Source organism: Vitis riparia, chromosome 17 (assembly GCF_004353265.1).
Source record: "Vitis riparia cultivar Riparia Gloire de Montpellier isolate 1030 chromosome 17, EGFV_Vit.rip_1.0, whole genome shotgun sequence".
Classification (NCBI taxonomy): Eukaryota; Viridiplantae; Streptophyta; class Magnoliopsida; order Vitales; family Vitaceae; genus Vitis; species Vitis riparia.
In genome coordinates, this window is record NC_048447.1 from 13605757 (window position 1) to 13618756 (window position 13000).

General features: G+C 36.1%; 1 protein-coding gene and 1 long non-coding RNA gene across 3 annotated transcripts; one reads left to right on the forward strand and one right to left on the reverse strand.

Moving 5' to 3' along the window:
• The first annotated feature begins 68 nt into the window (after positions 1–68).
• On the forward strand, positions 69–8391 carry LOC117904404 (HIPL1 protein-like). Of its 2 annotated transcripts, none has more exons than XM_034816991.1 (7): positions 69–532; positions 1549–1706; positions 2726–3523; positions 3605–3818; positions 5984–6162; positions 7266–7504; positions 7833–8384. In XM_034816991.1, the coding sequence occupies exons 2-7, from the start codon at positions 1653–1655 to the stop codon at positions 8236–8238; spliced, it is 1890 nt and encodes a 629-aa protein (XP_034672882.1). In that variant the 5' UTR covers positions 69–532; positions 1549–1652; the 3' UTR covers positions 8239–8384. The 2 variants fall into 2 exon arrangements, with proteins under 2 accessions (XP_034672882.1, XP_034672881.1); XM_034816990.1 differs by lacking the exon at positions 69–532 and adding an exon at positions 718–1418 and having other exon boundaries at positions 7833–8391.
• Positions 8392–8915: 524 nt separating this feature from the next.
• On the reverse strand, positions 8916–10834 carry LOC117904406. The gene is made up of 2 exons (XR_004649585.1): positions 10182–10834; positions 8916–10076 (listed from the first exon to the last, which is right to left on the reverse strand). It is a non-coding gene; the product is annotated as an uncharacterized LOC117904406 (long non-coding RNA).
• Between the last annotated feature and the right edge of the window lie 2166 nt (positions 10835–13000).

Sequence of the window (13000 nt, forward strand, 5' to 3'; positions counted from 1 at the left end):
CTCTTAAGGGATTTTTCTTTCATCCAATTCCGAAGAATGATGATATATGTTTTCATCATAGTGGACTATGCAGCTCTTCAGTTGAAAATGCCAACGAAAGTATTTTCTTCTGCTCCATCTCTAGTGCCCTATTTCCATTTTAGTCGATTCTGCTACTGGTCAAACATGTGAAAAAAGTGTGAAAAAATCCCTAAAACCCCGACTTTCTTTATTTCACTTCGGGAGTAGATTCAAATGGGTCAACTCCTCTCTAGGTGTGTCTCCACCAACTGGTATCCCCTCCCTTTCACATTACATTGAGGCCGGCCCTCTTCCCTTCATCATCTATTACCTGACCATGTAAATTCTATCTTTCCATTGTTTCATTTGATCTCCATAGCAATCCTCACATGCATCACCTCTTGGTAATCTTTATCTGATTACGAGACCACACCGTTTTCACTCTATCAAAAAACAATTTCAAAAAGCATACATGGTATATACAAGCTACGAAACTTAACAGCAGTCAGAGCTTCTCCTTCAACTAGAGCATGTGAGTATGGTTTGACCCATTTGTCATTTTAATGTTTTATGGCAACGACAGTGACTGGCATTCATGATAAGGACAAGCGAACCTGATACTAATCCACAAGAACTCTATATTTGCATTAAATGTCCATATCCTTCGTCATTTCTTTCTGTTTTATCTTCTGAAATTTGTGCCTCACCAGTCGGACGACTTTTATTTTCAATCTTTTCTGATAATAATTCCAAGTGGGTTCTGTTCAAATTTGAAACTCTTGTTCCCATTTGGCTTTGATTTGGGTCAATTTTTCTAAAAAATGAATCATGTGGGACGCAAGATATATTGATGTTTGAAGTTTCAACCAACCAACCAAGCTTCATCCAGCCTGGTTTTTGAGAGGAACAACCGGTTTCTTTCTCGCCCACCTTTATTAGTGGGTTTTAAAATTACGATGAAAGTCAACTATTTAAATTGCCAAGTTGATACCTCAATCTTAAAGTTGTTGGTGATTTTCAACCCATGGAGTTGAAGAAAAAAGTCAAATGCTTGAGAGACAGAGAGGCAAAGAGAGTTAAGATACAATTCTCCTTTTTTGGAGGCTGAGATTGATATGAAAAGAACCAACACTGTAGGGAGATACAGAAGGGGTTGGTAATGGGTAGAATGTTCAAAACCCAGAGAGTTTTGTGTCTGTAAATAAAAATTTTATGTGTCTTGCAGTCGATCTGATAAAACAAAAAATGGAGAGGTATCTGGGCTTCTTTTAAGACCCTTGCGGAGGGGGCGTTTGTGTGCATTTGTTTTCCCTGTCTGTTTGGTATGATGGGTGGGGTTCTTACCATTACCCTCCTCTTCTGTAACTTGCTACTTCTTCTTGATCCTTCACTATCACATCCTTTATGTACTGATTCAAGTGCGTTTTGATCTTTCACTGTCTTGTTTTTTCCTTGTCAGTTCTGTGCAGTTTTCATCAATCACTAATGTGCTTAATTAGCAATTATCTACCTGTTTCCTTAAGTTTTTTTTCTTCTTCTTGGTTATAGGAGCCCCTTTTACCCTGAAGACCCCCTTGAACTTTTGTCCTTACAATGGAAGTGTATGCTGCAACTCTACTGAAGACTTGCAATTGAGGAAGCAATTTCAAGCAATGAACATCTCTCATCAAGGCTGTGCTTCTCTTCTGAAATCAATCCTTTGTGCGGTAATACTATATATAATTGGTATTTAGGAAGTAATTTACGTGTTGTATTGAACATTGACATTCCATCTTACATCCTAATTTACTGACCTTATTCTGAATATTCCATAAAATTATGTAATTCTAATGCTTTTTTTATTGCTCCATAGATTCATAGGCTGAAGGTCATATTTGATAAAGCATCAATTGACGGTTACAGTAGGTAGAGGATTTGCTGTTCATTGTTTACTTTCTTTGACACAAATTACTTTCTTCATACTTGCTTTGTGGTACCCTCCAGAGGATTTCAAAGTTATTGCTTGCTGAACAATTTTTACAACTTGGACATTGTTGTCATATATTTGGGGGAAGGGACGGGTGTGGTTGAGGGGAAGAGTGAGTGGAAGATATAATGCATCAATCTTCTTAACTTTTATTATTGTAGTTATTGGAAGATTTTCTGCAATTTAGATGCATGCTTTATGAATAAATAACAATTATGCACCATAAGATGTGTCAAAAAAGAGTTGGAATCTTTCCACAATGATTCAAAGTCGATTTTTTTGTGCCACTTTTCAGTAATGAAATGCAGCTTCAAATGAGTTTGAGCGCTATCCATGTAATACGTGATTAAACTGGTAGTCTATTTTAGTTTTTGCTTCTGGAAATTAAAGCGGTATTATCCGACATATAGACAGAAGGCACCTCAAATAGATATAAATTGCTTGGTTTGTGAACTCATGCTTCTTTACAAGCTTCCAAAATATATGATGCACCTAACTACCAGCCATGGAGTATTTTCTATTCATCTCTCACCTGTTTTTTAATATGTTTTTGGTGAATGTGCTCTTAGCTTGGAAGTATGGTATATGGTACAAATGTTGTGTATTCCTATGCTTTCATGATAGAGTAGAAGGGAAAGAGTAGTGGAACATGCTAACTAATCTATCTCCATAGTTTCAGCTTTGTTGGTACTTCTGTTGGTTCATCCACTGAAGAACATTCAGCCAAATGTTGATTTTTATATTTAATATGATTTACAGAGGTGTGACCAATTCTCAGCACAACTATTTAGAGGTGATTCCATATCTGAACCTGTTCCTGTGCTTTGCAACTCTACTTTTCCACTGAATACATCTCAGTCTAGCTCGGCATTGAATGGCTTCTGCTCAGAAGTATGGGATACATGTCAAAATGTATCTATATTGAATTCTCCCTTTGCAACCTCACTGCAAGGTCAATCTGGAGAAACAGCTGGTTCCAATTTTACCAAACTGACTGAACTCTGGCAGTCAAAAACTGATTTCTGTAATGCATGTGGTGGAGCTTCTATTAATGGATCACTATGCTTTGATGGTGGACCAGTTGTACTGAATAACACTGGCACTCCAACCCCTCCAAATGGATTGTGCCTAGAGAAAATTGGAAATGGATCTTACATCAATATGGTTGCCCATCCTGATGGGTCCAACCGTGCCTTCTTCTCTGACCAACCTGGTAAGATTTGGTTGGCAACTGTACCCAAAGAGGGAGCAGGAGGAGAACTGGAACTTGATGAAGCCAATCCCTTTCTAGATCTAACTGATGAAGTTCATTTTGATGCTGAATTTGGAATGATGGGCATGGCGTTTCATCCAAATTTTGTGCAGAATGGCCGCTTCTTTGCTTCATTCAATTGTGATAAGATTAAGTGGCCAAGATGTTCAGGAAGATGTTCATGTAATTCTGAAGCGAACTGTGATCCTTCAAAGCTACAGCCTGATAACAATGCCAGTCCATGCCAATATCATAGTGTTATCGCAGAGTTCACCACTAATGGTACCGCATTGCAGGCTTCCTTGGTACACACCTATGGACACAGAAAATTTTGTGGTTGATATGTTAAATTCATGATTCTCATTAAATCTTGATCTTTTTTCCAGGCAACAGTTGCCAAACCATCCGAAGTGAGAAGGATATTTACTATGGGCCTTCCATTTACATCTCATCATGGCGGACAAATTCTCTTTGGACCAGACGGGTATTTGTACTTTATGATGGGGGATGGTGGAGGGTCTGGTGATCCTTACAATTTTGCCCAAAACAAGAAATCAGTTCTTGGAAAGATTATGAGGCTTGACATCGATATCATATCAAGTGAGTACCAAGATGGGAATGGTTACATACATATATTATTCTTTATCTTCATTATTAAAACAATAGATTGGGTATTGCATATTTGTTTGAAGGCATTTTTTCAGTCTCTGTTTCTCATCTATGTTTTTAATTGATGTTTTAACCTGTCATTTACATTGCTATTTGCTTGCTGATCTGAGTAGAAGAATACCCTGCCATTATTTTGGTTCTATTTAAAGCATTAAGAGATCTTATGAAAACCTCTTCACAGTGATGATTTACTTTGGTTTGTAATCAATTTATTCTGGTGAAATCTGCAGCAAGAAATCATTAGTTGTTCCAATAATTTTTGCAGCGTTTCACTCGCTTCTGCCAAACCACCGAAAGAAATTTTACACTTGTATGATTCCTTGGTGCAGTTTTCCATTTTCATTCGAGTTGATTCTTGTCTTGTTTCCAGAGGTATAGGTAAGAGGAAAATTTTCCCATTTCAATTCTCTTGATTCTATCCGCAGGCACTTCTGGCATTTATGTTTTGAAGGGACCTTACTGGCTTTTTCTTGAAAGTCCTTTTGCTCCATTCCTGTCCTTCATTATATCTGTTCTATCTTCTCTATATTAGTGGGTATTGATAATATTATTGTCTGGCTAAAAATGTTTAGATGAGGAAGCCTTTTCTTGGAGAAACCCTTATTTGAACTTAATAAATTTCGAGGCTGTCATAATCCTTCTAGTGAATTCTCACAATCCTGGATTCACAATTTAACCTGATTCTTGGGACTGTACACCACTTAGGATATGTTTGTTTTGGTGAAAATGACATCTCTAAGAGAAGGGGTCATTTGCTGTTGGATGAAGCTGTTTCACCCCTGTGTTAGCAAATGCATTTTGAAGGAGTATAGAAAGTTATTTAAAAAAATTTATGTTCCTTTACTGCAAGCACACAGGGAATAGAGGCTTTGCAATAACATTTCTAGGATATAGTTTCCAATATCACCATGCCTCACCCTTAGTAAGAAGTTCTGCATGGAGAACATATAACCCAGCTACAGTTTGGTTACTAGTGGTTTACTTTTCCAGTTCTCCACATCCCAGCCTTAAAAATATCGTTTCACTGGAAAAGTTCTTACTGGAGCCTATATAGCACAGATATAGTTTGGTTCCATCATACAGAAGGCCCATAATCCCAATTGTGTTATCTGCCTATCAAAATAAATTGAAGTTATTCATTCACCTGTGGTCTCCTGTGAATTTATGATAGTGTGGTAATCACAGGGAAACACTTTGTTCTAGCTAACCCAGCAAGTCAGGAATTCTTTCTGTAATTTCTTTTGTATTTATTATATGCAAACAGAACATAGATTACAAAAATGGTAAAAGAAAGGAAGTGTCATCTTGATACACTGGAAGTATACATGGCACAATGAACTAAGCAAAAGAAGAAAAATGGACAAAGGGCCAGACCAAGGGCCAAAACAGCGGGCTGTAGGCCTGCCCCGCCATATCAATGAAGTCTGGAAATGATGACTCCCTCCAAGAGAATTCCTGGACTAAGAAAACAAAGATTTGAGGAATATGTGTGATTTTACTCCAGCATCTCCAATCTTCAAATATTCTACAATTTTGCTCCTTCCAAATGCCCACACTTCCCTTCTTTTCTCACCAAACTGCATTTTCAGTAAGCCAAGGACGCCTTTTCTGAATAAGGCAAGCATGCAAGGAACACCAAAGATAGAAAACAATTAGGGTCCATGGGTTATGAGCCACCACACTGTTTAGCCAACCCCTAGTCTCCTTGTCCCTTCCAACATTTCCTTTTTCTCACTTAATATGTTCAGTAGTAACTAACTAATATAGGTAGAAGTGTAAATCCTCTGGGATGATTCCTACTGCTCATCTTTTCCTGGTGAGAACTTATCTTGATGCCTTCTTGTCCAAATCAACATTATTCGCTGATGCCGAACAACTAAAATATTGTATTCTTTCAAGCTTTCAGTGAAAGAAATAAAACTACTTGGAAATCTAAATAATGGAATAAAAAAAATGATGAATATGGAAACTGACCTTTTTCTCCTTACATTCAGTGAATCATGTACTATCAAAAAGTAGAGTCTACTTGCTCAGTTCAGTTCTTTTACATGGTTACTTTTCTTTTGTCATACATGGAACTTGTCACATGTTTCCAGGTGCAGCAGAAATAAGTAATCTTAGCCTATGGGGAAACTACTCTATTCCAAAGGATAATCCATTCACCGAAGATGAGGGATTACTTCCAGAAATATGGGCCATGGGATTAAGAAATCCTTGGCGTTGCAGTTTTGACTCGGAGAGGCCTTCTTACTTTATGTGTGCAGATGCTGGACAGGTTTCAGATCATTCTCTTCTAATTTTTTTCTTCATTGGCTAGTTATTTTATCATTACTATACTAAAATATTGACCTGATTAATTTCTCTAGGACCTCTTTTTAAGGCAATGTTTGCTCTTCCCAATATCATTTCATCCTTGGTGAACTCTAAGAAACAGGGTTTCTGTCCTTTCTATGTGTCACAGAGAACCCATGGACTTGCACCTGTCGTCCATTGTTAGATCTCCATTGTCAAGTGATAATTTTCCTGAATAGATTATGTAGCAGATATGCTCAGTTGTTTCACCAAGATGCTATTCTTTTACTTTGAACTATTATCACCAGGAAATTTCTAAATTTTTTATGGGGAAATAATACAAAGGCAGGACACTGGGGCACCTAACGACAAGCTATTAAAAGGCTAAAAAAGTCCCTTTCTTGACCTTCTACCCACCACTATTTTGATGATATTAGATTCTATTTAGCATCCAAAAGAATATACATAGAGTTTTCAATGTTGTTTTGGACAATTTTGGCTCTTGGAAGTTCTCTTGGGTTTTCACTGCAGATCTCTTTCATTGTAGGTAGTGTGAAAATGTCAAAATAACGTTTCAAGCTAAAAGTGTGACATGATAAACTAAGAGTATGAAACTATTTTCCAATATTTGAAATGCCTTTTTTTGGTCATTAGTTTTCTTTCATCCTGCAATTTTGAAGATTATTTTTGCTGGTAAAGATCTGGTTCACAGAGGTGCAAAACCATCATAAGTAAACTTTGAATTCTTTTTTGCCTTTGGGTTCAAATGGAATTACATGGTTCTTTGTAATTAGCATGCCCTTGCATCCTGTGATGCATGTTTGGTCATCCCATGTAAATTGAATTATCCCTTCGAGTTTTACATAGGATTCTAAGTCCATATCTCTTATAAGATTGGGACTTGTTTAGAAAAGGAGTTCAATAATCATCTCATTTTTATGGTGATGCCTATATTATATATGCTGCACAATGGACTGGCTTTGATTCCATGGGAAGTCTAAGATGGAAACTGATCTTCATGCCATTAGTTTCTGAATTTAGAACATACTCAAACACTTCAACTCATATATCATTACTATCCTGCAGGATGAATATGAGGAAGTAGATATCATCACCAAGGATGGAAACTATGGCTGGCGTGTTTATGAGGGCCCCAATCTATACACTCCTCGAGAATCACCTGGAGGAAATACATCTGCAAATTCCATAAATGCAATTTTTCCGGTGATGGGTTACTATCATGATGTAAACGTGAATGAAGGATCAGCGTCTATCACTGGGGGCTATTTCTATCGATCAATGACTGATCCATGCATGCACGGAAGGTGAGTAAGCTTTTTGTCCTTTTAGTATGGTGGCACCTCAGCGCTTGATTGTGTGCATGTATGTGTGTGTGTTTTCCTTTTCCCTTCCTTCTTTTTTTTTTTTTTTTTTGTGGGGGTGTGGGGGTGGTGGGGAGAAGAATTTGAAGAGTATGAGTAATGATTTTGTGAGGACTGGTTTGACAATCTGAAGGAAAGAAATTCCCATTTTTCAATGTAAAAGCATTCTCTCTTAACACATGGCCCTCAAAAGTGTAGGCTTTCTCATGGACAGCAAACATTCATCTTAGAAAAAACATCAACTATTACTAACATGCTAGTGGATTTTCAGGTACTTGTTTGGAGATTTATATGCCCATGCCATATGGGCTGGCACTGAAAACCCTGAAAATAGTGGGAACTTCACCATGAGCCAGATTCCTTTCAGTTGTGCTCATGACTCTCCTATACAATGCAGTTCTGTGCCAGGATCTTCTCTTCCGGCTTTGGGTTACATTTTCTCATTTGGGGAGGACAACAATAAGGATATTTTTCTCCTAACAAGCAGTGGTGTATATAGAGTTGTTCGTCCAAGTCGCTGCAATTACACTTGCTCAAAAGAAAATGCAACTGCTACTGCAAGCCCAAGTCCTGCCCCATCCTCACCTTCTTCACAGGTAAGTTGGTTGAATCACCCATATAAGATTTTTTTGCTACTATTCCCATCTCTGTCGTTTCTTGTGCTGTTTTCTGTCTAGCATGTTGTAATGTCTACTACATAGAATGAGGGTTTTGTGTTAATTACATGAGCTTCTTGTAACATGGAACTCCCTTCTCATTCTTTCGATTTTGGGAACTGATCAAATGATGTATCAATTGCATTTGAAATTTTGGCTTCTGTACATGGTAAACTCTCTGGCATGGTTAAAATTCTTAACAATTCAATGCCAAGACTCATATAAGTTGTTCAATAGGTTGTGGAACACTAGCAGGAACATCAACGTCTTCATTTAAAATGGAAATATATTACAAACCTTCAATACATACACTAACATTAATCAAAATTTCTGAAGCAGCATGAGGCATGTCCTGATACTTGGTCAGCATAAGTTAGGGATCAGGGTTTCAAACAGCATAGCCATTCTTTTTGAAGAGGTGGAGTATAGAATGACCAAATCCATAAAACTTTACGAGTTAAATAAGAAACAAAGATAGCAGGATTTTTTTTGTTTATTTCATCAACTTCTTGGTGTGTAACTGTTTGAAAGTGTCTCAGATCTCTAATTGATATGAAAATTTATTGTATCGTGTATTTTATATGTTGGTATTTTCTTGTGAGAAGATGCAGTTAACCCAATTGAAGGAACCCACAGGCGATTATTATCCTTGTTAGGAATGTTATATAAATATCATGAGTCATGAGAGGAGAAAGTGGTGAGATAAAGATGGACATGTAAAACCTATATAGGAAGAGATATCATCCGTGGACGTAGACATGATTGGTTGAATCATTTAAAACCTCGAATTAGAGCTTCCTTCTGCACAACACTAACTATAATGACTGCTTCTGTGCAAATATGTAGCATCTAAGAAATATTAAGATGACATCTTCACCCATTGAGGATTACATGCTTCAAGGACTTGGAAGGACCACAACTCAATACCCTTCACTTTTTTCAATCAATGCAGAGGATTGAAACCTCTGCCTGCTCAACCTCTACAAATGCCATCATCCAGTAAGCTTTTACCTTTCATTTCAAACGAAAAAACAGTCATCATTGACACATATGAATTGCTTCCACTTTAATAATCCACACCACAGAAGCCCCTCAATCCAACCAGTGAAACAGAACAGAACATCAATGGTTAGTACAAAATGCACATGGCAACAGTAAAAAGAATCTGTGATCCATTTAGAATGAATCTATTATTGGAATGAATATGGAGGTACGGTCCTTGGAGGGAGGACTTTATTAGGGATAAGTGCAAACTTCCCAGTTGTTATGATGAGGAAAGCTCAAGAAATGTTCCCTTGTTCATAGACATTAATGATAATTTCTCTATCCCTATTGCTTATTTGTTATTGATAAAAGCAAAAGGCTGGAGGGGACCCCTTGTTATTCCACAAGGAGAGATTCTCTTCAAAATTGATATGTAGGAAATTACAAATTAATTCAACTTTTGGTACTTTGACCAAAGAAAAATATTTCTATCAAACTCCCTTACTAAACATTGAATATTTATAATAAAACTTAGGTTGTTAGATGATGGTTCAGATGAATATGGATGAGATTTGGATATAAAATTATAAAATCGAAGATGTACACATAACATAATGTGTTTATTACATAAGGGATATTAACCGATGAAATTTAAAACCAACGGTGACGCTAAGCCTCATAGGGTGTGACTAACTGTAATTAAAATTTTATTACAAGTCACTTACTAAAAATTTGATATTTTCTTATCAAAATGATTGAAAGAAGATTAGAGGAGAGAGAATTTATACCACAGAATCTGAGGTTGCCTCCTAGGGTTTCTCTTGCAAATTGCATCTTCACCTCAAAAAATTCTCAAGTCTTTGAGGAGTACTCTCCTAAGATTTGCAAGGTTTGATTTATGGAAAATGAAGGGAAAAAAAAAACAAAAAAAATCCACATATCATAATGTAATCATCCGAATGTATATTCCAAAAACTCACTTGTTTCAGTCTGAAGCCAGTGGATCTTCCACATGTACTTGCACTCAACTTTTTCACCTGCAAAAGCAACCAACTTCCCCACACATCTTACAATATGATATTTACATGCATCCTGGTTAGAATTCCTATTCTCCCACCAGAAAGAATACAAATACTACTACTGCAGAATTCAAGTATTTTACCAGCAGGAAAAATTTTCCCTTTCAGACGAGAGAATCTGAAACTGGAGATATTGCTCTAATATCTCTTCAAATAATCAATAAATATTATAAGCTTTTCCATAAGGATGCATGGAAGCAGCCTTTGCATGTGTTTTTGAAGAAAGACTGGTGTCTGGAAGATTAGAAGTAGCAGCATCTGATGTCTCAGGGAGATGAAACCTGCTTGATCAATCACAGCTCAAAGCAGGTGCCATCTCTCCTGGGACACCAGCCCTCTCCCTCCCTCCCTCCCTTATTGCTCTAAGATCTCTTCAAATAATCGATAAATATTATAAGTTTTTCCATAAGGATGCATAGAAGCAGCCTTTGCATGTGTTTTTGAAGAAAGACTGGTGTCTGGAAGATTAGAAGTAGCAGCATCTGATGTCTCAGGGAGATGAAACCTGCTTAATCAATCACAGCTCAAAGCAGGTGCCATCTCTCCTGGGACACCAGCCCTCACCCTCTCTCCCTCCCTCCCTCCCTCCCTCCCTCCCTCTCTCTCTCTCTCTCTCTCTCTCTCTCTCTCTCTCTCTCTCTCCCTACCTATTCAGTCTTGCGCCAACATTTCAAGTGGATGTTGGATGTGACCCGGGATGAAAATATCATGATATTTTTTAATATTATGATACTTAATTGAACTTGGGTTTAACATGAACAAACACACACAGAGGGGGCTGAATATTTTCTTTCTTAAGTAGTTTATTTACTACTGACTTGGGCATCTGAACATGGAGACCTCAATCATTAGCGCCATGGACCAATTTGGCCTTCGGTCTTGCTGGAAGAATGCTTGAAAATAAAAAAAGTAAAAGTAAAAGAAAAAAAAAAAGAATACAAAAAAGCTGATTAAAGAGTCTGCATCATCATCCATTGTCTAGACCGACTGGACCAATTAACAGTAGCCACACACCTTGGATTAAAGATGAGAGGGTTCCACCCCCATATTTTTAGCAAAAAAAAGAATGGCTCAACACCCCAAAGTATCCCACGAGGAATGTGAGGCTAGAATCCTGGGGCACATTTTCAAATCATTGCCTTTGCTTTTAACATTACACAGTGAATGCACCCCCTTAAAGTGAAAAGTACTCTCCCCTAAAAGGTCTGATGGAAAGAAGACTACGTGCCCCCACACCTCAGTCTTGCGGCTCTGTCTTATCAGCACCTTAGAGGTTCTGTAAACCATTATACCCCTGTATCTTGTTACCATTTATTTGATACTATCCATAACTCATTTTGGATTGACTTTGAAAGATTTCAAAACTCTTCAAAAAAAAAAAATAGTCCATACTTCCCTTTGGAAACACAACATCTTCATTGTATTTCAATGATTATGAGGTCACAAATAAATACTTCTCATGGGACTAAATAGACAAAGTTTATACCAACATGGGGATTGACTTCCCTAAAATGTATAGATGTGTTTAAAATTTTGAAGTGAAAGAGTCATCATAAATGATATTAAAATCAATTCCTATCCCTAACGTTTGTCGGTTCTTCCATATATCTATTTTGGCATGTAATCCTTGGACATAACGAAAAAGTTATATTTGTATAAAAGGAGTAATTGTGATATTTCACATTAGATAGAGGAAAAAGTTATTGATTTGTTATATTTATTGGATTTTTTTTAACAATGTAGACATACTTTAAACATGCAAGGACTGAGTTTGTCACGGCCCAAAACCCACTCTACGGGCATGATGGTCGTTTCACACCTCAAGATTGAAGGTTCAAAGTGGAAATGACATAAACATTCATCTTGTAACTGAGAATTACCAATTACCAAATTCTTGTTAGAGTAATAAGACAAAAATTTTAAAATATTTAAATCTCAACTTTTAAACCAATATATCAATCAAGTATTATTGTCCAAATAACTATAAACTCAAATCATTCAAACAGAAATTGAAATTTTAATATCTAAACAATGTCCAAAATAAAGTTTGAATCAAAATTCTAACAAAGAAATTCTTCAACTTAGCTATCACTCATCGTCCGAACTAATAATACATGAAAAATTATCAACAAAAGGGAATGAGCTCAAAAATATTTTTCATACAAAACACATATTCGATCCATACATAAAAATATAAATAATATTTTTACACATTTCAAAATACAATAAAAAAAATTATTTCCTTTTACAAAATCTACATTAATTTCCCTTACCTCAAAAAAGTACTCAAAATTTTTGAAGAATTTAGCTTGAAGAATATACTCCTCGCCTAATATAATATCATACACAATTATTAATATTGTTATTTATCTAAATATATAAATTTGACAATCCTAAAAAATATTTTATTTAATATTGGGGATCCTAATTAATTTCTCATGTTGATATTATTACCACCCAATATTATTTTCAACTTCTTAAATAATAATAATATAATTTAATGAATTTCCAAATTTATATAAACTCATATTTCTCCCAAATCTTATTTTAACCATTTATTTCTTTTGTATACTTAAACTAAATTATTTTTTTTATTAAAACAATTACTATTAAGAATATAAAATACTAATTTAAGGATTAAAATCTTACCTGAAAAAAATTGATCTTTAATCGTAAGCCTTCAAATTTTTAGTCATATGCCCTAATATCTCTTTTATCAT